This window comes from Tauraco erythrolophus, chromosome 6, assembly GCF_009769465.1.
Source record: "Tauraco erythrolophus isolate bTauEry1 chromosome 6, bTauEry1.pri, whole genome shotgun sequence".
Lineage (NCBI taxonomy): Eukaryota > Metazoa > Chordata > Aves > Musophagiformes > Musophagidae > Tauraco > Tauraco erythrolophus.
Genome location: NC_141470.1, coordinates 46,895,490 through 46,920,698, shown reverse-complemented (window position 1 = coordinate 46,920,698; position 25,209 = coordinate 46,895,490). Strand labels below are relative to the sequence as shown.

Sequence of the window (25,209 nt, the reverse complement as noted above, 5' to 3'; positions counted from 1 at the left end):
AAAAAGGAAGCTTCAAGCACAGCATCCGCACGACCCTCCTGGAGCAAGCCCCAACAGGGCAGATTAAATAAAGCAGCTTTCTAGGCTTGACTGTACGTTCACTCCCTGGGTAGTTCAGAGGCCTCACTGCAGCTCCAGAGCTCTTACAGGCATTGCCCTGCCCCAGGCTCACATACGAAGTCAAGGTGGGCCCTCTGTATCCCGGACCAGCATAGAGGGCTGGGTGCTACCATCATTTTTTAATCAGAACCCTCTCTTTCACTCCATTTATTTGTGCAAGAGCAGCTAAACTTTTTGCCCTTCCTTTACAGCACAGGGAAGGGAAGGGTTTTTCCTTTCCTCCTAACCTTCCTCCTCAACCAGGGACAGCCAAAGGAAAGCTGACTCCACGCACTGATTTGTCCATTGCTGCCAGGAAGCCGCAGGAACCAGTACTAGGAACTGCTCTGCCTTTCATCAGCATGGCAGCTGTGAGTGCAATAATTTTCTGTTAAAAGGGGCTGCCGCCTTCACTCTTAGCCAGGAAGGGCAAACCATTCTCTGAAGTTGATGTCAGAGCTGGAAAAACCCTGCCATGATCCAGGAACAATTTCATATTGTTCCAAGAGGGACAGCTCCTTGGGGAAACGCTCTCAGCATCAAACAGCTTTTGCTTTACATTTCTTTGGTTTTGCCTCCTTTCTCCTTCTGCAATCTTTTAACAGCCTTTTTCGCCTCTTGCATGATTTACGACTCTCCCCTGTTGTAGCAGAGAAAAACCAACCTGGCTCCACACTTGTACTTCCAAGAGCCTGTCCTAGGTCTCCTTCTTGGCCATCACGCCATTTAGCAAACACTGGGGCTTCCTCACCATCTGTAACAGTTCTGTTGCTAGACCAAGAAAACGATGATTTCCAGGCCTGAAAACCTCATCTTTGCTGGGAAGAGCCAATTCTGTGCCAAAGAGGGTAGAGTTCACAGCCAGAGAAGCCTCAATTCAGTATCACCACTGATGGGCTGAGCTCCCATCTTTTCTCTCACCACCAGGTAACGGGCTTCTTACGCTACACTAGGGATGCTGCTGCTGCCCAAGTCCTCACCCAGGAGCTGCTGCTCACCCCCTCAAACACACCCCACCTCGCAGTCGTTGCCCAGTTTTATTTCATTTAAAATCCGCTGTGTTAAATATTTTAGTGACAAGTTCTGTGTAGAGGGTAATAGACTCTGCAGGCACTAGCAACCCCCTCACTCCCCAATACATGTGTGCGCTATCAGATTAAGGACCGTCCCCCTCCCCCCAAAACCGGCAGCCTTGAGCTGGGATATACATTATATTTAAAGACCTGGCCCTCCCCAGCTGTCTTTCTGCTGGTAGCAGACCAAGCCCTTGCACGCAGGAAGCCAGCAGTTGGATCCACCGTCGGTGAGCTGTGATTCAAGGACAGCTGCTGGGGCTGGTTCTTACCCCCACGTCAGGCATGTGATGGTGAAAGGGTTGTCCCCCCAGGAACAGTGCTACCTCCACAGAGGTCATGGGCTCTGCCCACTTGGACACGAACATTCACGCCACAGTGACCAGGCTGGAGCAAGACAAAAAAATCTCCAAGGGAAAGCAGAGGAGCTGCCACCGCTGCGTTCCTGTCTGTGGAGGGAGTGTAACTAGGGCACTGCCAGAGGCATGACACCTACCTCAAGCCCTGCTCTGATCAAAAACCTCTGCTGCATGTGGCCTGGGGTTCCCCAGACTGCTCTTGCAAGGCAGATGAGTGTGAAATATTTTCAAGCGAAAAAGGGACAGAACAGTAGCCTTTCCTCTTCTCTCCCTCCCAGGAACCTCAGTGCTAGGAAATAAAGCTGAACTTGCCTCAGAGCGGCAGGGAAGGGTACCCTAGCACAGAAGCAGCAAGCAGTTTCCAGTGGTATAGGACAGGCTAGAGGTGAGTTTGGTGCTGTGAGGGAGAGGACGCCATACAGACGGCTCTGAAAAGGCAGTGCCATTCAGTGGTTGGCCCACTGCATAGCAATCCCCGTGAGAAACTGAACCTTCGTTAAACAGAATAGGAAAGGAGGTAGGAGCTATCCCCACGATTCCCTCTGGGACAGCTCCAATCACAGCGGAGGGAGGGAGACTGGAATGACCCCTGCCAGTTCCTGAATGCCCTGCATTGCTCCTGCTGGTACTGCGGCCCTGCCCTGGGTGGGTCGTGTGGGGGTGTGGCTGCTCTACAGGTCGAGCAGCAGCACGCGGGGATCCTCCACCGCTGCCTTGATCTTGCGCAGGAAAGTCACTGCCTCTCTGCCGTCGATCAGCCGGTGATCGTACGTCAGCGCCACGTACATCATGGGCCGCACCTCAATCTGCAGGGGAGGAATAAGACAGGCATTAGCGAGCTCAGCCCTACCACCTGCATGATGCCCTCCTGTAAATCTGGGGAAGACCTGGCTTTTTCCTATCCTGAATCCAGGGCTCAGGCCCTCCTGGATGCGTCCTTCCTGGCAGGATTAGAATCATAGAATCATAGAATGGTTAGGGCTGGAAGGGACCTTCAAAGGTCATCTAGTCCAACCCCCCTGCAAGGAACAGGGATATCTCCAACTAGATCAGGTTGCTCAGGGCCTCATCCAACCTGGCCTTGAACGTCTCCAGGGATGGAGCATCCACCACCTCTCTGGGCAACCTGTTCCAGTGTTCTACAACTCTCATGGTAAAAAATTTTTTCCTAATATCCAACCTGAATCTACCTCCCTCTATTTTAAAACCATTACCCCTTGTCCTATCACAACTGGCCCTCCTGAACAGCCTCTCCCCATCTTTCCTGTAGGCCCCCTTGAGGTACTGGAAGACCGCTATAAGGTCATCCCGGAGCCTCCTCTTCTCCAGGCTGAACAGCCCCAACTCTTTCAGCCTGTCCTCATAGGAAAGGTGCTCCAGCCCTCTTATCATCTTCGTGGCCCTCCTCTGGACCCTCTCCAACTGGTCCATGTCCTTCTTATGTTGGGGGCTCCAGAACTGGACGCAGTACTCCAGGTGAGGTCTCATGAGGGCAGAGTAGAGGGGAAGAATCACCTCTCTCGACCTGCTGGCCACGCTCCTCTTGATGCAGCCCAGGATGCGGTTGGCCTTCTGGGCTGCAAGAGCACATTGCCGGCTCATATTGAGCTTCTCGTCCACCAGTACTCCCAAGTCCTTCTTCTCAGGGCTGCTCTCGATCCATTCACCACCCAGTCTGTATTTGTGCCTGCGATTGCCACGACCCAGATGTAGGACCTTGCATTTGGCCTGGTTGAACTTCATGAGGTTGACACGGGCCCACCTCTCCAGCCTGTCGAGGTCCCTCTGGATGGCACCCCTCCCTTCCGGCGTGTCGACAGCACCACACAGCTTGGTGTCATCAGCAAACTTGCTGAGGGTGCACTCCATGCCACTGTCCACGTCACCGACAAAGATGTTGAAGAGGGCCGGGCCCAACACGGACCCCTGAGGGACACCACTCGTGACCGGTCTCCACTTGGACATCGAGCCATTGACCACTACTCTCTGAGTGCGGCCATTGAGCCAATTCCTTATCCACCGAGTGGTCCATCCATCAAACCCATGCCTCTCTAGTTTAGAGAGAAGAATGTCGTGCGGGACAGTGTCAAAAGCTTTGCACAAGTCCAGGTAGATGATATCCATTGGTCGACCCTTGTCCACCGATGCTGTCACCCCATCATAAAAGGCCACCAAGTTGGTCAGGCACGATCTGCCTTTGGTGAAGCCATGTTGGCTGTCACCCACCACCTCCTTGCTCTCCATGTGCCTTAGCATGGTTCCCAGGAGAATCTGCTCCATGACCTTGCCAGGCACAGAGGTGAGGCTGACCGGCCTGTAATTGCCCGGGTCCTCCTTGTTCCCCTTTTTAAAAATGGGGGTTACGTTCCCTCTCTTCCAGTCATCGGGGACCTCGCCAGACCGCCACGACTTCTCAAATACAATGGCCAGCGGCTTGGCAACTTCATCCGCCAGTTCCTTCAGGACCCGCAGATGGATCTCATCAGGTCCCATGGACTTGTGCACCTTCAAGTTCCTCAGATATTCTCGAACCTGCTCTTCAAGTACAGTGGGCGGTGGTTCATCCTCACAGTCCCTGCTAGTTCTTTCCACAGCTTGGGTGGTAAGACAAGAGGCTTTATCAGTGAAAACTGAGGCAAAAAAGTCATTGAGTAACTCAGCCTTCTCTATGTCCCGGGTAACCAGAGCACCAGTATCCTTCCAGAGGGGGCCTACGTTCTCCTTGGACTTCCTTTTGTCCCCTACATACCTATAGAAGCTTTTCTTATTGCTTTTTATATCCCTTGCCAAATTTAATTCCTTCAGGGCTTTAGCCTTCCTCACCTGATCCCTGGTCACTCGTACAGCTTCTCTGTATTCCTCCCAGGCTATCTGTCTCCGCTTCCACCTCTATAGGCTAACCTCTTCATTTTCAGTTGGTCCAGGAGCTCCTTGCTCATCCACGCGGGCTTCCTGGTCTTTTTGCCCGACTTGTTCTTCATCGGGATGCACCTCTGCTGAGCTTGGAGGAGGTGCTCCTTGAATGTGGACTAACTTTCCTGGGCCCCTCATCCCTCCAGGGCCGCCTCCCACGGCACTTTGCCCATCAGGTCCTTGAAGAGGCCGAAGTCCGCCTTCTTGAAGTCTAGGGCACAGAGCTTGCTGTATAGTTTCCTTGCTGCCCCGTGGATCTTGAACTCCACCGTGTCGTGGTCACTGCAGCCAAGGCTATCCTTAAGTTTCACATTGCCCACCAGTCCCTCCCTGTTGGTGAGCACAAGGTTGAGCATGGCTCCCCTCCTTGTCGGCTTACCTACCCACTCGCTCACCCAGGCACTGATCACCACTCAGGTGAGGTCCACACCAAACAAGACCAGGTCCCTTTCTGGAGCCATTCTCCATCACAAAGGCCTCCTCCTCCTCTCCACACCTAAGCAGATTACCCAGTTCTCCCCCTCACGGACAGGACAAGGTCTCCTGCACACCTCAGGCAAGTACCAATGCCAGCAAAGCTGCCCTACACCCATTAGTCTCTGCTCCTCCTTCACAGTAAAGCCTTCTAGAAGTTGACACCAACCCCCGAGCAAAAGCATATGGGCTATGGTCCTCATCCCACTGAGCCCTCCCTTCTGTTCACTGAAACCTCCTGCGCAGCTCCACCTACCTTGCCTCCCACAGCCACAGGCCTGTCGAAGATGGCATGCATGCCTAAGATGGCAGATTGGGGTGGGTTAATGATAGGTGTCCCAAAGAGTGACCCAAAAACCCCTCCGTTGCTGACTGTGAAAGTGCCGCCATCCATGTCTTCTATGGCCAATTCGTTCTTCCGTGCCTAGAAGAAAAAGTAAGGTCTTAGAAAGCCACACAGATCACAGAAGGCAAAGGACAAGGGTTTGGACATTCGCTCTCTCCAGGAACAAATGCTGATGGCAAGAGCTTCGCTTATTGATCTGTTCAGCTGAAAACCAGAACGAACCACTCGAAAATCCATTCCGTCTCTAGATCTGAACACTTACTGGCTTTGGGGAAGGATTCCATTGCCTTCACTTCCAACTCCTGCTTTTGCAAGAGACAGACACAGGGACTTCTACCCCAGGGCACTTCAGCCTTGCCCTCTAAAGACAAAGGTGAAGACGCACCATGTCACTAATGCATAGTTTGTGGTCTTCTGGAAGGGCCGCAAGTAGATAGGCCTGTCCTGTGAGGTGCGGGTACAGATGTAACTGGATCACTCCCCACAGCACAACTCAGTGTGTTAGAGGTCAGAGATGATGACACAGAGTGACTGAATCAAATTCGTGCCTATCCAGCACCCCCAATTCTTCCCATTCATCCCAACCCTCTTCAGAAAAACCTCCAACTTTCCTTACCTTCTCCCCTAGCTCGTAGATAGCACGCTCTATGTCAGCAAAGTTCATGTTTTCTACATTCCTAACGACAGGGACCACAAGACCCTAGGGAGAAGTAAAGCACACGATCAGCAAATTCACTGCAGTGATACACAGATAACTGCTATGGGGCAGGAGCCTGGCCTCAGCCCAGCAGAGCTCCTGCCGCCTCCTCAGCACACAACAGGTGGTTGGCAGAGCTCTCTCGCACCCTGGCAGCCTGCTGGGAAACCTGGCATGACATGCACCAAGGGCCGACCCCGCAAATGAGACATCAACTTTGTCTTTGTAAGCCTGTCTCATAAAATCAACCAGGTCTGTCTGGATCCAGCTCCACATCCATAAAGGCAGGTGAGGCCCTGGGAAGAGTTCAGCTGCCACCTCTTTCTCTGTGGAATCCCTTTACACTGGACCTCCCCTAGACCTTAGGAGCAGTGACAGAACTTCAATCGTGGGCAAACCTCTGCCTCACAACAGAACCAACTAATTCAACATCTGTATCTCTATTCCATACTTTCCGTGGAACAGCATAGCAGGGTTAGCCAAAGGACAGGACATCCAAAGCTTTTACTGTTTACGCCACATCCTCACAGGTGCATGAAAAGAACGGTTTCCCTAACTTGGCCCTACTCATTAACCACTGAGATTTATATTGACCTTGTTACTACATCTTCTAATACAGTGGCAGAATACTCTTGGTCTTCCATCTTCTCCCAAAACCAATCTCAGCAGTCCAGATTGTATCAGGTGTCTCATTTAGAAGATCAGTCTCATCAGTAAGTTTCCACTGCACAGGAGCTCAGAGCTGAGTTGGCTCAAAGTATATGATCATCCCAGACCCGAGGCTGCAGGAACCATGGCCAAAGCATCCAAGATACCTACCCGGGGAGTTGCTACAGCAACACTGATGTCCACATAGTCCCTGTACACAATCTCTTTGGTCGTATCATCAATCACTAGAAGGAGAAAATAGCTGCGTTACACATGCAGTACCCAAGAGGCCAGAAGTAGCCACAGAATCGTAAAAACTTGCTCATCTCTAGCTTAAACATAACTCTACAGAAGAATGTGCCCTCCCTGTATCTGTGGGAGAAGCATCAGGACAGACAAAAAGGAAACACAGTCCAGACAGGTCAGTCCCCCTCAGATATCCTCCTGGTTATTCTTCTTTTCTGGGTTTGAGCAAGCACCTCTGACAACCCCCAAGAACTGCATCACACCTACAGTGGCTACCTCTACACCAACCAGCAGGCTCTTCCCTCTGTGGGCTGCGTACGCATGGCCTCAGCCCCACTTCTGGCAACCCCTTCCTAATAGAGCCCCTCTGGGCAAGCTGTCCTCTACCCACACAGCAAAATCAGCAAAATCAGCCCCAGCACATAGGACCGTCCCCCCTTTTTCCGCATATTTGACTCGCTTGTCCAAGCTATTAGCCCTGCCACAGACTTGGCCACCTGCTTTCCCCCACTCTGCCACGCTTACTGGTAAGATGTGCCACTCACCAGCGAGGGTCACCACTCACCTGCATTCACAACAGGCTGGTCCTGCAAAGCAAAAGCTGCAGCCTTCACAAAAGCTGACATGAAACCTAGCTTCAGGTTGTGCTTTTTCAGGAAGGGATCCTTGTGTACGGCTCTCATCTCCCGGATGTTGCTGCAAATAACATGACAACGCTGGTCAGCACAGAGTCCAAGATATAACACTGTTCCCTGGCTCCATAAAAGGTTTCAGTGCAAACCCGCACCACCAACTGGCAAACACCCAGTCTGCTGAAAAATCCTTCAAGTGTCACAGGTGAAATGGGTTGACAGTGGCTCTAAGGATCCCATCAAAAGATCTAACAGGAACTGGTCCTGGACCACAAACCTGATCAACAGGACAGGGTTAATCTGCTTGGCCTACACCGCCAAGCACAAAAGCAAGATGGAGCATGGCACGTTTCCTGCTTAGGCCTGATGTTGCCATTGATTTTCTGGAGACAGCAGAAAAAAGACACCAGTGTGGCACCACAGACAGCAACTGCAGCAGTGGCTGGGCCAACCCTGGAAGGGTGAAAAAACAGGAAATGCCAAGAGCAGAAAAGATGCACATGGTGATTGAGGCAAAAGACTTCAACCGCTGTGCGAGTCCAACGCCAGCCAGAACAACGATGCCTCCGTACCCAACTCTTTGGCTTTGGGAGTTGAGTTAATATAGAAGAAATTTTTCCAGTGCTATGGTAGTGGGTGTCAACCCACCCACAGCCTACAACCAGACTAATCATGTTTCCCCACTGCTTCTATTTATCAGAACTGAGGCCATTTACAAAACCTTAAGCAAGCTCTTTTAAGGAAAAACTAACAAGCTCTGCCTATTCCAGGTTAATACCAGATGCTGTGGAATTGCACAGTCCATCCCTCCCCCCTCCAGAGACCCTGAGTCTTTGAAGAGACAGTTTCAGCAAGGGCCAGGGGTCTCCATGGTTTAGAGTGTTTGTTTTCCTGCACCTAACCTTGTTTAGGGCTAGGATTACTGCCCAAAGACATTAGTGCCTCCCAAGACACAAGGAATGCAGCAATGAGGACGAGGTTTGCTATGAAACTGGCTCATTACGGCTTCCTCCTTTCAGACGCTCACCCCCGCGGGAAGCAGGAGGCCCCAGCACAGGTCCTCACGAGTCAACCTCACAGCAATCAATCCAAACCAGATTACCAGATGCAATGAGAGCCCGAGGCCAGCGTAAAGCGACACCTCAATGAGCCTCTGAGAGGAGATAAAGCTGCAGCACTTCCATAGATTCATAGATTCATAGATTCATAGATTTCTAGGTTGGAAAAGACCTTAGAGATCATCGAGTCCAACCATCCCTAATCCCCATTAAACCATATCCTCAAGTAGCTCATCCACCCTATTCTTAAACACATCCAGGGATGGGGACTCAACCACTTCCCTGGGCAGCCTATTCCAGTGGCTGACAACCCTTTCAGAGAAGAAATACTTCCTAACATCCAACCTGAATCTCCCCTGACTAAGCTTATGCCCATTTCCTCTTGTTCTATCTCCCATCACTAATGTAAAGAGCCCTTCCCCTAACTCCCCACCATATTTTCTCAAGTATTTATAGGCCGTAATCAGGTCTCCCCTCAGCCTCCTCTTCTCCAGGCTAAACAGCCCCAACTCCCTCAGCCGCTCCTCATAAGTTTTATTTTCCAGCCCCTTGACCAGTTTAGTCGCCCTTCTTTGGACTCGCTCCAGGAGCTCAATATCTCTCTTAAAGCGAGGGGCCCAAAACTGGACACAATATTCCAGGTGCGGCCTCACCAGTGCCGAGTACAGGGGCAGGATCACCTCCCTGCTCCTGCTGGTCACACTATTCTTGATACACGCCAGTATCCCATTGGCCTTTTTGGCCACCTGGGCACACTGCTGGCTCATATCAAGCCGGTAGTCAACCAACACCCCCAGGTCCTTTTCCGCCAGGCAGCTCTCCAGCCACTCCTCCCCAAGCCTATAGCGATGCTTGGGGTTTTTATACCCCAAGTGAAGGACTCTGCACTTGGCCTTATTAAAGCTCATGCCATTGGCCTCAGCCCAACGATCCAGTCTGTTCAAATCCCTCTGAAGGGCCTCCCTACCCTCAAGCAGATCAACACAGCCTCCCAGCTTGGTGTCGTCCGCAAATTTACTGAGGGTACATTCAATCCCCTCATCCAGGTCATTGATAAAGATGTTAAACAGAACTGGACCCAGCACTGAGCCCTGGGGAACCCCACTGGTGACCGGCCTCCAGCCGGATTTAGCCCCATTTACCACCACTCTTTGGGCCCGGCCATCCAGCCAGTTTTTAACCCAAAGGAGGGTGTGCCTATCCAGGCCAGCAGTTACCAGTTTCTCCACCAGAACACTATGAGAAACTGTATCAAAGGCTTTACTGAGGTCCAGGAAAACTACATCCACAGCCCTTCCCTCGTCAACCAGGCGGGTCACCCTGTCATAGAAGGTGATCAGGTTTGATTGGCAAGACCTGCCTTTCATAAACCCATGTTGACTGGGCCTGATCACCCGGTTAACCTGTATGTGCTCATTAATAGCACTCAAGATAACCTGTTCCATGACTTTGCCCGTCACCGAGGTCAGACTGACAGGCCTGTAGTTCCCCGGATCCTCCTTCCGCCCTTTTTTGTAAATGGGGGTAACATCCGCCAGCCTCCAGTCCAGCGGAACTTCCCCAGTGAGCCAAGACTGCCCAAAGATAATGGACAGGGGTTTGGCAATGACATCCGCCAGCTCTCTCAGGACTCTCGGGTGGATACCATCAGGCCCCATAGACTTGTGGGCATCCAGCCGAAGGAGCAGATCCTTGACCCGTTCCTCTTGGATCACAGGAGCTTCGATCTGCTCTCCCTCCCTGCACTCAGACACCGAAGGCCAGCTCACCTGGGAACTGCTGACCTTATTATTAAAGACTGAGGCAAAGAAGGCATTAAGGACCTCAGCCTTGTCTTCATCCCTAGTGACTAACGTACCCCCTGAGTCCAGTAGGGGCTGGAGGTGATCTTTAGCCCTCCTTTTGTTATTAATATATTTATAGAAAGACTTTTTGTTGTCCCTTACGGAGCTGGCTAGTCTAAGTTCCAATTGGGCTTTTGCCTCCCTGATTATCTCCCTACATGCCCTAACTTCCTCCCTGTATTGATTCCTGGATGCCTGCCCATTCTTCCAAGACTTGTAGACATCCCTTTTTCTTTTGAGATGTTCCCAAATCTCCTTTGTTATCCAAGCTGGTTTTCTACCCCGGCGGCTCGACTTCCGGCACACAGGGACAGCTCGCTCCTGTGCCTCCAGAATTTCCTTTTTGAATAGTAACCATCCCTCCTGCGCCCCCTTACCCTTGAGAGCTGTCTCCCATTGGACTTTGTTAACCAGACTTCTAAACAGCCCAAAGTCAGCTCGCCCAAAGTCCAGCTTGGCCGTTTTAGTGTTCCCTCTCCTAACTTCCCCTAGAATTGAGAATTCTATTATCTCGTGGTCACTAAGCCCCAGGCGTCCTCCAACCTTCACATCTCCCACAAGACCTTCTCTGTTCACAAACAGCAGGTCTAGGGGAGCTCCTTCTCTAGTCGGTTCACTAACCAGTTGTGAGAGGAAGTTGTCCTCCACACTCTGCAGGAACCGCCTAGACTGTTTCCTGACTGCCATGTTATACTTCCAACAGACATCAGGCAGGTTAAAGTCACCCATAAGGACAAGGGCTAGTGAGCGCGAGACTTCCCCCAGTTGTTTAAAGAATAGCTCATCAGTCTCACTGTCCTGATAGGGTGGCCTATAGCAGATACCCACTACAATATCCGCCTTCATAGGCCCCTCTTTGATTTTCACCCACAGACATTCTACTAGGTCATCCCCAACATTTAACTCTAAACAGTTTAGATCTTCCCTTACATACAGGGCAACCCCACCACCCCTTCTACCTCTCCTATCCCTCCTGAAGAGTTTGTAGCCATCCATGGTAGCACTCCAGTTATACGAGTCATCCCACCATGTTTCAGTGATGGCAACTATGTCGTAGTTTCCCCGGATAGCAAGAGCTTCCAGTTCCTCTTGTTTATTGCCCATACTACGTGCGTTCGTATAGAAGCACGTAAGTTGGGCTTTCGACCCCACGGCACCCCTAGCGGGGGAAGTTTTATTACCTGAGCTGTTATTTTTGGGATTCTCTTTAACCTCTAGGCAACTTGTGTGTTGCTCTTGACTACACATATCACCCCCTAGTATCACTGAGGCAGCAGGCCGAAGGCACCTGCCTACACTCCCTTCATCAGACAATGGAGGGCCGTCCTCGGCTGTTAATCCTCTAAGTCTGATAATACCCCCCACCCCCTTCACATCTAGTTTAAAGCCCTGTTGATGATCCCAGCTAGTTCTGTAGCGAGCAGCCTTTTCCCCTGTGGAGACAAACCCGCCCCGTCCCTAGATAGAAGATCTGGCATTAAGGTCAGCCCGTGGTTAAAGAAGCCTAGGTTGTTTTCCTCACACCACTTTTGTAGCCAATTATTTAAATCCTCGATCTTTGTTTTCCATCTTGTGTCATGTCCTAGAGTCGGTATGATAGAAGAGAATATTACTTGGGCCCCCGATCCCTTCAACATTCTTCCCAAAACCCTGAGATCTTTCTTAATAGTCCGGATGTTTCTTTTCCTAATGTCATCCATACCAACTTGGAAAAGAAGAAGAGGGTAGTAATCAGTGGGTCTGACTATAGATGGGAGTTTTTTTGTTACATCCCTAATTGTTGCCCCAGGAAGGGAGCAGACCTCCCTGTGTAAAGGGTCAGGTCTACAAATCTGGCCCTCCACACCCCTCAAAAGGGAGTCTCCTAAAACAATCACCCGCCTTCCCTTTTTAACTGAGGCTGTCTTGATGATACGTGTGGTCCTAGGGAAGGATACTAGCGTGTGTGTATCATCATCCTCCCTGGGTGTTGGTTCCACTTGTAGAGCTTCAAATCTGTTGTGTAATGGAACCTGGGAGGTAGTTGCAGGAGCAGAGGGGGCAGGCTTGCCGCGCCGGGCAGGGACCTGCTGCCATTGCTCATTCCCACCTGGATTCCTCTTCCCGGCCAGGTGGGGAGAGGTTGGGGGCTCCTCAGTCTGAGAAGCTGTGGTAGCCTGTTGGGTCTGCGGGCAGGAGCACAAAGTACTGGTCCATTGGTCAATCTCCCTCTCGCACTCCCTGATGGCCCTCAGCCTGCTTACCTCCTCTCTGAGCTCTGTCACCAGGCGGAGGAGTTCCTCCACCCTGGCACAGCTCCCACAAGTGAGTTCCCCGGTGGCAACCTGAGCCAATACACTTGGGGAACAAGACCTGCAGCTTACCTGGGTGGCAGCGTGCACCCAGCGGGGGTCCGTCTGGGAGGCTGCGTCGGTCCTGGCTGGCACCGGGCTGGAGGCAGCCTTCGCTTTATGCCTAGTGACCACCATGTCAGTCAGGGACTTCCGACCGGGCTCAACGCTCTGCCTGCTTGCTCTGTCTGCTCGCCCTGCCTGCGCGAACTGCCGCGCAAACTGCCGCGCCCCTCACTCTGCCGCGCCACGCCCCTGTTTGCCCGCTCCGGGTCGCTGCGCTCCTCAGGGCAGTTTAAATCTCCCGCGTCTGTTCCGGGTCCGCCCCCCTGCGTCAGCAGTCACGTAGGCCCTGCCGGAACCGGGACACAGGAGATCCTGGCTCCCGCCGGGCGATGCCTGGCTTTTAGCTCACTCGACACTCGCTTTTTCCACCTCAATCTACCCCCCCGGCCGCAGAACTTACCGTCCGTGCTACCGAGGCGTGCAGAAAGACGATTCCCCTCCAATTCCCCTCCAATCAAGACTATTTTGCCAACCTTATTGTTCTGAGACCCAAATATTTACATGTTTTGTCTTAAGGAACAGAATAGGATTTCACAAGGCAATTTGATTTGGGCACAATTTCCCCTTAATGCACTGTAACATAAGCCACCCACCCTCCAAAGCCATTAGTGCGCTTAGTCCGTGCAAGCACTTGAGTCAGGAGACCCCCACCTGCCTGGAGGGGATGGGGAAGGATGCTAGTCCATCTCCGGAAAGCTGTACCATCCAACAGCAAGGGCCTCGGACCTATGTACTGCTCACCTGAAAGGCTGATGAGCCCTGAGGAACCACCTCATGGGAAGCTAAATATGCCCACCTCCAACAGCAGTAACCTGGTGGGGTGGAAGAAAGCAAATGCTCCATCTTGGTGTCTCCTAATAGCCACTACCTAAGTGACACTAGTCACTCCTGCTCTTCTGCTTGACATCTGCCAGTCTTCAACCAAGAACCACACAGATGAGGAACCAGGGTGCCTCTTTTACAAACAGCAGATGACTCCTGAGGAATGACAGGCCATTAGGAAGCTATGTACCCCACACACCACGACACCAACATAGCCCTGATGGAGCCGCACACCTAAGAAAGAGGTCCCAAAAGATGTGTTGCCAATATCTCCAAAGATAAGCAGCAAGGTCTCGGTTGCTGTTTAAAGATGACTGCCTGCATCTGTTTCTACTTGTAAGGGAAAAAGAGGTCTGCTCCTCACCTCATATCGATCTCATTGAAAGTGGTCAGCATGGCACAAGTATTCTGAGCCTCTTTCAGCCGCTGAGCAATACGCTGACGCATCCTATTCATTTTCACCTGAAAATTAAAAAGACATAAGTGGAAGCTGCCTCAGGTTCACCCAAGGGGCAAAACGTAGAAGAAACTCAAAGATCCTTCTTGTCATCTGGTTGACTAGTAATGGATGCCTAAGGCCAAGGTTTTGATTCCAGGTCTCCCTGAGGAGCGTGACAGGCTGAGGAGCTGATTTCACTACGGAGCCGCCCAGCTCAACACACAGTTTCTAGCACCAGGCTAATGTGAGAAGAGCAAGACTGCTAAGAAAGCAGGGTGCTCAACCAAGTTCTCTTAAGAACCTACTAAGCAGGTGCAGCAGCCTCAGTCCTTTGCTGAGGGCTTGTGGACAGATCAAGCAGATCATACTGAGCCTTCTGTGCTCAGTCAGGAGAGCTGAAGAGAAGACTTTTGCCTAGAAAAGACCTGTGTCAGATTCAACCTGGCTCCATGCCACCTCTCACTGGTGCCCTCATGTAGAGCACTTCCCCATCTGTCACAGCCCCACCGAGCCAGACACGAACAGGTAGACATGGACACATCTGGAAAGCTCAAAGCTTATACCAGAGCAAGTTATCACCCAGCAACAGAAGTGCTGGCGGCAAGGCCTCTATTCCCGCAGCTTACCCTATGCTCTGATCTGGCACCTTTGCTGGGCACTGCCTCCCCAGGAGGGGCTGCCGCTGGGGCTGCAGCTGGCTTCACCGCAGACACTGGGGGTAAAGAACACATCAGTCAAAAAGGGTAGACAGGGCTTGATCTCAATGCCCTGAGGTAGAAAACCCGTTTGAGCTCCTTGCTCAAGCAACGTGGCACAGAAGCAGCCTTGAATTGGGCTGTGCAGGTACGACACATAGCGGAGCTCTCCAGTCTGGAGCACGCAGAGCAGTAACACGGAGAGGCCTTCAGCACAAACACCAGACTGTTTTCTGTCTTTAACCTTATACACTCTCCCAAGGAAGAGAGGCTTGAAAATTGGAGAAAACGGCTGTTGCCTCACCTGGTTTGCTGTCAATGGCTGAGTTGACACAGGTGGCACTGGTGGCATGGTAGTGGGAATTGGTGCTGCAGGAGGGGGAGGAGCAGCCGCAGCTACAGGTTCAGGGGCTGCAGGAGGAGGAGGGGCTGCAGCTGGTTTGGCCTTGGCAGGAGCAGCTGAAAGACAAGGAAGAACCATGGTCAGTGCAACAACGACTTCCACTGTAAGGGATCTCTGAGTCCAACCAATCTGATAAAAGTTAACTCTCCGGCAGAGTGCCTTTACGTTCTCAGCACTACTGAACTGATAGGACCCACCACAAGAGGACCCCGCGGTGGAAGTGTCTGACCCACTGACACTCTAGATTTCCTCACTGTGCAGGAGTCTGGATGCTAAAGAGAAGAGGGTGGAGAAGGGAGTTATATCAGGCGAATTCTCAACTAATATTAGCTCAGAGCTGCAGTCTCCTCCAGAGGGAGCAAAAGGAAAGTTCTCCCCTCAGAAGGACTAAAATCATGCTTTTCTAATGAACAACAGAATAGGAGTATTTTCTTCCAGCTACAGAGGCACATTTAACCTCTCTCAGGAACCCTCTAAGTGCCTTGTTTCCATCTTCAGAAAAAGATTGGTGGAAACAGGAAAGAAGCCTGTGCAAGTTATACATGCTGGACTTACCTCCAGTTTTCCTGAGTTTGAACAGAGGTGTCCCCCCTTCCACTTTGCCACCATCAGGTACCAGAAGGGCTTCAATCACACCAGCTGCTGGGGCTGGAACTTGCACTGATGTCTGCAAAAAGGAAAATCAGCGAAATTCCCCCAAACATTGGATGGAGAACAAGCGCCCAAGAGAAGATGCCAATATGCACGGGTACACACTGTAATTTAGCACAGACAGTGGCTCTATCTTGCACCATTTGCACCAGTTTTCACGCCCTCCACCAGGATTTTGTGCCAATACTTAGAAGTTTTAGGAGATGCTGGCAGTGTAACGTATAGCCTGATCTTCCTGTTCCAGGGTACAATCAAGAATTGACCTGCTGCCAGCATTTTCCTGACAGCAACACCGGAAGCAGAGCTTGGCAGGGAGTTTTAGCAAGAACTTCAAAGCTTAAGAATCCTTTAAGGGGAGAGTAAACTTAAAGGCTAAATTTAAAACAATCTGAAGACATCCTATGGCTCTGCAGATTTCTTCTCTGTTTAAACACAAACAGGTTCCAAAGCTTAGAGCAGTGAAACTGGAAGGAGTTGAATTGCAGTTCCAACAATCAGCACCACTGATGCTTAATCAAATGTATGAGGAAGGAAGAATCACCAAAGAATTCTCACTTAAGGCACAGCCAATTTTCATACTAGATGAGAAAAGCTTTTATCTGTGAAGGGCGCAGGAGACACAGGCAGGGCCTGCAGGCTCTAGGAGCTCTTAGCAGGAGAGGAGCCATACAGAGTACCCGCTACAGCACCAGAAAAAGTTTTGGTCCAGAAAACTCCTACCTTATCTGTTTCAATCTCACACACCACTTCATCTTCCGCCACTGTGTCTCCAACAGCTGAATGACAGATATGAAGACCACTGTGAGGAGGGAGGTGTGCTTCAGCCTCCCCTCTTAACCCACAGCAGTCTCCCGCACTAACCCAGAACTTTCTCACCCCAGTTCTCCACAACTTCTAAACAAAAACCTAGCTCAAACATTCAATCTACTGCACAATCAGAGCCTGATTCCAGCTTAGACATCACCCCTCACCCAACATCACCCATGACAGAGAGGTGTCGAGGCAGTAACTGCAATCCTTACCCCTTAGAAGAACTGCAATGAACTGCCTCATTTGTCACAGACTGAAAGGCACAGAGCAGGCTGTCAGCCATTGAGCTACAATCCACCCCTGAGCTGTCCAGTGCAGCAACTATGGCGCTGAGAATTTCAGGGAAGAGGGAACTGCTTACCTTTCTCCCACCTGACATCTCCTTCCGTGACTGACTCTGCAAAGGCTGGTGTGTTCACCGTAACCACGTCATCCCCTGTGAGAGAGACAGACAGACTTGAACGCATTCAGAACTCAGAACTTATGGCACTGCTTCATTCTTGTCATCAGGACTCTACTAGAGGGGGTAGGTCAACAGACATCAAATGCTGGCCTTCTCCTTGCTTCAACACTGATTAACATTTAAACACAAAGAAATCCCCATCTAACTGAAAGTCACGTTGTGACAAGGATGCTAGACAAAATCTTTAGGGCCCCACGACATAAACCCTCATCCATCCGTCGAGGCAGGACAGCAGTGGGCCTAGAACAAGGACGGAAGAGAGCTTCAGCTGTTGTCAGGACGGCAACACGTAGCACAAGAGCCATCCTGCTGACTCCTGACTTTTTACTTACTATGTACTGCGGTGGTTCTGAAGTAACGGACAGTGAAGACACTGGAGCTATTTACTCTGCAGAAAGAGAGAAAAGTATCAACACAGAAATATGCTCCTCTGCAGGCTGCCAGCACCAAACTCAAGCACAGAATTTACATCTGCTTAACTGATCTGAAAGGCTGCTCAGCTGTTCTGGTGTATTTCTTCCAAGGGACTCCTACTTACAGTTCAAGCTGCAACAATCCCACAAAGAAAGGAAACATTACAGCTTACCATCACTAGTGCTCTCAAACTCAGTGAGAACTGACATTTATGGAATTTTCATTTAGAGAGACAATCCAACAGAACCTCTGTGGTTTAAATGCTGATAAAAGGCTGATCTAGCCAGCACACCCTGTGTCCAAGACTAGTGTAGTAACCATTTTCTACCTCCAGATCAGGACTGTCATTTCTACAGAAGTTGCTAGATTGCTCCAAAAAAAGAGAAAGCACCATACATTGCCTATGGCAACATCTCCAAGTAACAGCTATTTCTCTCCACCACATCCCTTCACAGGGAGCTGGCAATCCCAAGCGTTCCAAAGGGTGTTTTTTCTACCTACTGACACCATATTTGGAAATCTGAAGCAAACGTGCTTTAGCATTTCCTCTAACATAGGCTACTTGGTGCAAACAGACCAGCATTTCAGGCTTTTATGGATGCACTCTTAAGGTTATTTCCTCAAATACATTTTTACACGACCACCTCAGCAACGCAAACCTTGTTGTATGAACGACAGCTTTCTGAACCACCCCATTTCTCCTGACAGAAATCCTACCAGGAGGCCACCATAGAGCAAACAAGACTTCTGGTCAGATAATCAAAGGGTAGAGATCCATTTGTCACCAGTCTCCTCATTCCTGTCCCTTCCCTGCCTCGGTATTTGGTTCCAAACAAAGCCTATTTTCTTGAAGCATGCCGCAGTTCCTGATCTGCAAACCCTAGAGTTTGTAGGGGCTAACTCAACACTTCTATGATATGCACAGGGATTTTATAACAGCCAAGCATATTCTGCCTCCCAGCCCCCCAGTCTTATCAGGGCTAGAGCAGCCCCAGCCTCTCCACACGACAGCTTTCCTGGGGGTACTTACACAAGCTTCCTGCTGTTGGTGTAAGCCAGTCCCTGGCTCCCAGCCACACCTGTGAATGAGAATGGTGTTACCCCACAGGAACGTTAGCCAGACCTCAAGTGTCCCTGTCAGGTAAGTGAGCGCCGAGGACACCACTCTCCACCCTGAAAGAAGCTTGGGACTAAGTGGGGAATATAGCCATATAGAGGCAGCTCAGTGCCATCAAACCTGCCCAGAGCTTGCCAAGAACAGAGGTCTTATCTTTGTCTAGATTTACAGAGATGGGAAAATCAGTTATATCTTTACCTCAAGGTGAGTAAGGTTAACTTTGAAAAGGGCAAACAAAGCAGCAGCTACCCTAGTCAACAAAACCAGGAAACAGCTACGAGGGACACCTCCAGAACTGCTAAAACCTTAGCTGCTGCTGAGTTATCTTCATCAGTACAAAGAGGTTCCTAATAGGAGCAAGACATCAGTCTCCCAAGAGGCACCCCCAGGAAGCCTCACAGTCACATGGACAGGTAAGGAGGAAAAAAGAATGAAAACAAGGTGCAGGGCAGAGCAGCAAGCCATTATCATCCCTCTTCTCTGTCCACTCCTTGTCCCAAGAACATTTCTTTTTCGAAACTCACAGCAGGGAGGTACTTGCATAGCTTCTCGGTTTCACATACTCCACTGTCCCCTTCCCACACTGCTCACATGCCCTGACACTGCAATTTTTATTATGAACTGAACTCCTGTCCTTTGTCTCTTTCAGGGCACTGGGCAGTTTTCCAGGCTGATCTTAAAGAGAGTCAGCGTAGCAACTGAACTGGAGAACATAATTATCTCAATTACGCAATGCCAGAAGGAAGAACCATTTCCTCACTTGATTTTTTAAAAAAGCAATACAATTTTGACACCATTCCCTACTAAAGAGCTGATATTGGAACTCCAGAAACTGGAAAAGGTAAGCAGATTTAACTGGTTTCTCACAGTGGAATCAGAAGCGAGCAACGTAACGCTATATAAACATAGCACATCTAGAAAAAACAGAGCTCTGGGAAAATCCAGTTTAAGCACTGAAGAGGAGTTCACAGGCATACTAGATTTGACATGCCACTTAACATTCACCCATCACTTTCAAAGGAGTTTATTAGAGAGGTAGGCTCTGCAACAGCGTGTGTTTCAAGCACTGCAATGCCTGGAATACGCCATGCTGCTGCTGTGAAATCTTCACCAGAGCTGAACGGATCAGGCAGCATGTACATTAGGCAAAGGAGGCACTCACATGGAAACAGCTCATTTCACCAACTGTTTCTTCATTACATGATTGAAAGAAATAAACCCCAATCAAATGTATTACTAATTTCCACCATCAGCTCTGTTCTGTCTAGGTAGTTTGAAATGAAATAAAAGCGTAAGACTCACCAGAGAGAGAGCATCTTGCCAGAGTACAGTTCCCCTGTCAGAGAGAAGAGGAACTATCAGTACTGCAAAAAGACGGACCTCCCTTAGAAGGACTTCGGTTTTCCCACGAGACCTGGACCAGAGACAGGCCCCACCATTCCCATGCTCCAGACTGCAGGCATGCTATTTTCCCATAATGTGCAAGAATGGGAAATGGTGAGAGCATCTACACCCTTCTCTTTGCTTTGTCGCCTTCCAGGATGCTTTCCGGCGGAGTGATGTTAAACCTGATATACTTGGTTTTCAGTTGTGGCTCCAGCTGTTTTGATGTTCTCATGCACACTTTCCTTTTTAAGAAGGAACAGGTTTCTAAAGACTCATTCACTAAAATTTGCTATGAATGAAAAGGTCAAGGGTAGCTACTGGATAAGATGAAAAAACATCCCATGATGTTTACTCCTACAGTCATGAATTCAGCATCTGGGTTGGTTTGTTTGTTTGTTTTAAGGCTATGAGGCCTTTGAACTCCAGAAGGTCAGAATTTCCCTCAGTAGCAAAATTTCTACTGCCTTCAGTAAGCCAGGAATTCCTCCTGCTGGGGATGTTTCACTTCATACCCATGTAATCATTGACTGCATTCCCAGCTCAGCATAACATTTCTCAAAAGACATTTCATGACACTCCAGTTACTTTCCCTATTGTTATTATACATTTCTCTAGCATTGAACCTGCAGATCTACAGAACCTAAGAACTCTTAAAAAGCTATAGGAAAATAACAGAGTAATCATGACTAAAAGTCAGTTGACTAGTTTGGAAAAAAAGCTACTCAACAGCTCAAAGCACCCTTACCCAGCAGCTACGGTAAGAGGTAAAAATTAGATTTCATTCACATCTCCAATGTCTGAAGGGAAGTTTGCATATAAGCCCTGATTTCAGTCTCGCCAAAGCAAGCAGGATGGGATGTAACCAACCTTAAAATAATTTGTGGAGCTGTGTGTGATAAGACAACATAGAGATCAAGGACCAAAGAGATACTTCAGCTTGTCACACCATCTACAGGACTGAGTGCTGCAGCGTGCAAAAATACATCCCGTGAATATTGCATATCCTCAAAACTACTAACAGGCCTGGAATCGACCTCGTGGCAGTTTAATTATCCAAACTTAGTGATGGATTTGGCTTCCCGGATATTAATGCACAGTCAACCCAATGATCAATGGGCAGTTCAACAGGGTTACAATCAGCTGTGCGGAGGATGCAGGCAGCCAGATTGACTTACTGCTGAGCCAGCCTGGGTCTGGCAGAGCTCAGGAGCTCCAGCACAGTGTCACGCAGCTACCCTGCTTGCCAGTCCACTGCAAGGACCAACAATCCTGGACAGACAGCCCTGCAAAACCGGCTTCTGGCAGGACCCGCCGGAGCCCCTGCCCCAGGTCTGGCTGGGGAGGGATACCGGGTAGCACTGCGCAGACTTTGCAGAGTCATCGTGAACGCCACAACGCTTAATCTTGGTGCAGCACTGGCCCCCTGCTAACTCAGATCTGGTTTGGGTAGAGCCACCCCTAAGCTGGTATCAGTAAGACAAACTCCAACCTAACTCCACTTGGTCAAGCGTCTAAAGCACCACAATCCTCAGCATACGTTAGTATTCATATTGATCACATCCTTCCCAGTGTCTGTAGTGTCCCAGATAATATGAGGTCAATCACAAATAAAATATCCAGCCACCTGAGCTCCCCTCTGCCCATTAATGTTTTCCTGGGTGCTTTATAAAAAAAAACGTTAAAGCTATTCCTAGCATTCCAGACAATAACTTGTTAAGAAACCGGAACAGCCTCAGACTGAAGCAGAAATAGCCAATTTTATTTGCTCAGGACCAGTTTATTGTAAGGTTAAAAAAAAAAAAAAGTTTAGAAGGCCTGTGCTAAAATAAATTGTGAGAAAACACATCTGCGGCTCTCTTTCATGAGAGGTGCCAAGTCTGTGTTCCACAATTGCTACAAAATTAAGGAAAAAGTTGTTATCACTCTACTTTTCTGTCTTTTATGTTAAGAAATGAGGGAAAGAGCTCTACTGTGATGAGGAAGCCACTAAATAAAAGATACTAAGACTACTATGTCTCGTGTTCTGCAGATCTGCTGTGTGTCCATCACTTAACCACAGCACCTTGGCGATGCACATGCAGCTCCGGGAGATGAATGACAGGGCTGTTTCCTGTTCCCTTTTTCCCTGAAGGAATCACTGCGATTGCACCTGCTCCTGGTTAAAGGAGATTTTAGCCATTTAGCGCCATTACCTGGCTAAATCTGCCCTCTGCCCGATCCTGGAGCTTCTTCAGTGAAAATGGAAACACGTAGGTTTTGCGAGCTGGTGTTAGAACTTTGGGTCACTTTAAAAAGACAGCCTTCACTTGGAGAAACAAGTCTTGGTCTAATTAGCTAGTGACTCACATACCAAGTGATTAATTTTCCCCTACGTTCCATATGACTTCGCAGAATTGTTTTTATAACTGCTATTAGGTCAAAGTGACCCTGGCACACGGTGCTCCAGGCTGTACTTTTCAAGGAGCCATCACCTTCCAGTAGGTCACTACACACTGAAATAAATTCTGGAATACATCAGCTAAAGCAACAGCCTGTATACCCAGAGATTTCTTCTCCAACAGGGGAGGGAACAGGGACCAGCTCAGGAAAGGACACTAACTGAACAGGAGGGTACAGTTCATTTCAACAGAGGCAAAACAAAAGCCCAGCGCCGAGCAGCTCCGATGACAGGCAAAGCAGCAATCGGTTCTCCAGCCCCGGCTTCTTCAAAGCAAAGAAGCTGCTGCTTTAACAACAAGGATGAGCGCAAACCACTGCTACACACAGAAAACCCACTGCGTGTCTTTCATGGATTTTAACATAACTATATATAGCATGGCAGGGCAGATGCTAAGATGGGATGGAGATAACAGTGCTGAGTGGTAAAGGATACGGTTACTAAGACGATGGGCTGAGAAGTCCTCCAGCATGTGGGGAGGATCAAACAGGGAAGTTTCAAACAGAAAAAGTTCTTTACAAACTCTTCCCCAAATAAACAGAAGGACTTGATTCTCAAAGCACTGAATGCAGCTCCTGATCAAACCATCCTTTTTCAGACTAGCTCTTCTCCGGACTTTTTCAGGTCATCCTTCAACAGCTGCCCCTCCCATCCCACTGAGTCTTACATGCTCGGATGCAGGCTATTGATGCACATTCATGATTTCTACTTGATATATGAATCCAGGACCTTTTTCTCTTTTGTGAGATCATCGAAATCCAGCCAACTCTTCCCTATCCTTGTTTTTTCTTGCTGACTCCACTGTTCTCCCATTTAGCCCTGCACTTCTCCCACCAGAGGTTTGCCAAGCTTATTTTAAACTGCACTATAATCAATCGGTACCTACATATATGTATAACAAAACGTAACTGTATGGTTGATTATAAATTGTTTATAGTGCAGTTGTATACACACACACACACACATATATCCATAAACACATATATCCAAATCTGTCTGTAGCACCCGGAGACAAGCGTTTAACATACAACAGCCCTAAGGGGAAGCATGACAAAGTTCAACGTTCAACAGTACAATTAGCTGTCAACACTTGCTCGCCTACATTCCCATGATGGGTAAAATCAAATCTCACGCTCTAAGGCTTCAGCTGGTCATCTGGAAGAGAAGTGATCTTTTTTCCTCCTGTAGGCATGCATGCCTCTGTATGTATATGCACCCATACGTAGGTATGTATGTGCACAAAGCTATGCGTGTTTGCTGTGTAAGCATGAGATGTGGCCACAAGTCAGCAAACGACAGAAACCAGCTGGTGAAGAGCCGCCCCGGTGTCGGTGCAAGTAGCTGGCTCTGGCTGTCTGACTCTGCAAGCCCAAGGTACCCCCACCAGCACCGGTTACTGCCGTTTGCATCGGCTGAAGGACTGCTTTGAAAATCGAGCGCAGGAACTAAATAAGAAAACAGACACCGGTTTATTTACCGTTTCCGCACCGGGCCGCCGCCGGCCGGGGAGGGTCTCTGCCGGTGGGGGGCTGCGACGCGAGTCGCGGCCGCCAACAGAGAGACCCCCCAGACGCTACAGCCCAGCAACAGGCGGGCACGGCGGGGCCCGAGCGCGGCGGTTTCCTGCCGGCCAACTCTGCCCGGTGCCGCGGGCGAGCGGCCGCCGCGAGCCGCCGCCTTTCCCGAGGGGCAGCGGCACACGGGCCGGCGGCGCCAGGCCCGGGAAGGGGCAGCGCCGCGCTCACGCCGGTCCCTCCTGGGGTGGGGCGGCCCCGCCGCCCTCACCCCCCGTGGCGGCGGGGGCGGGAGAAGGGGACGCGTCCCGGTGCCCTTGGCGGCGCCGTCCCCGCCCGCCCGCCCGCCCCTCGCCCAGCCGCCGCCCTCCCCGCCTCCCTTCCCGCGGCCGGCGCCCGCGACGGGCAGTACCTGCCGGAGGGCGCGCAGCGAGCGGCCCAGCGCCCGGCCCAGGCAGCGGGACCGCCACAGCAGCAGCATCGCGGCGGCTGCGGCTGGAGGAGCCGGAGGGCGGACACCGGAAGCAGGCCCGGCGCGAGCCGGAAGCGCGCGGGGCCGGACCAACCTCTCCGGAACGGGGGGAGCGGCGCGGGCGGGGCGGCACCACCGCGGGCGGGAGGGCTGGGGCAGGCTGGGGGACGGGGCCGTGGGCAGGGACGGGCTGGGGGACAGGGCCGTGGGGCTGGGACAGGCTGGGGACGGGGCCGTGGGGCTGGGACGGGCTGGGGGACGGGGCCGTGGGGCTGGGACAGGCTGGGGACGGGGCTGTGGGGTGAGAACAGGCCTAAGGCAGGAGCTGTGGGGCAGAGACAGCCGGGGACTAGGCTGTGGGGCAGGGCTGGGGCATGAGCAGGCCATGGTACCTCAGGAGCCTCCTGTCGAACCGTACCTAACATGTCTCCTGCAGCCTCGTGTAGGGCCAGGTTGCAGGCGGACGGCCGGGCTGTGCTTTGTGTCCTGGTTGTCGTTACCTTTGGGCGGCCCTGTGCTGTACTGGCCCCGGCACAAGCGGGCACAGGAGCTTTCACATTACCAGTTACTTTACCTACGAGTTATGTTACCCACGGTTCCTGTTATGTAAACAGACCTATGTATTACCAAAGGGTGCCGTTTCGTGATGCTCTTCATTGAACCAGCTCTAGATTGCTGCAGGAAGCTGTACCAGTGGTCTCCCTGCTCACCTTGACAAATCATGGTGTTGGGCTCATGTAGGATGATATTGCTGCAGGTGCCAGCCAGTGGGATGTTGCATGGTTAAAAATGGGCAAGGAG

At 50.6% G+C, this 25,209-nt stretch overlaps 1 protein-coding gene across 1 annotated transcript; it reads right to left on the bottom strand.

The window, feature by feature from the left end:
• Positions 1 to 209: 209 nt before the first annotated feature.
• On the bottom strand, positions 210 to 24,417 carry DLST (dihydrolipoamide S-succinyltransferase). Its single transcript, XM_086612996.1, is given in 16 exon segments — positions 210 to 2,337; positions 5,175 to 5,342; positions 5,881 to 5,964; positions 6,781 to 6,854; positions 7,421 to 7,551; positions 13,972 to 14,069; positions 14,673 to 14,758; positions 15,046 to 15,060; positions 15,063 to 15,200; positions 15,700 to 15,811; positions 16,516 to 16,571; positions 16,967 to 17,041; positions 17,401 to 17,456; positions 18,513 to 18,561; positions 19,902 to 19,935; positions 24,349 to 24,417. Coding segments are annotated over 16 exon segments (1,380 nt in total). The 3' UTR covers positions 210 to 2,202.
• Positions 24,418 to 25,209: the final 792 nt, after the last annotated feature.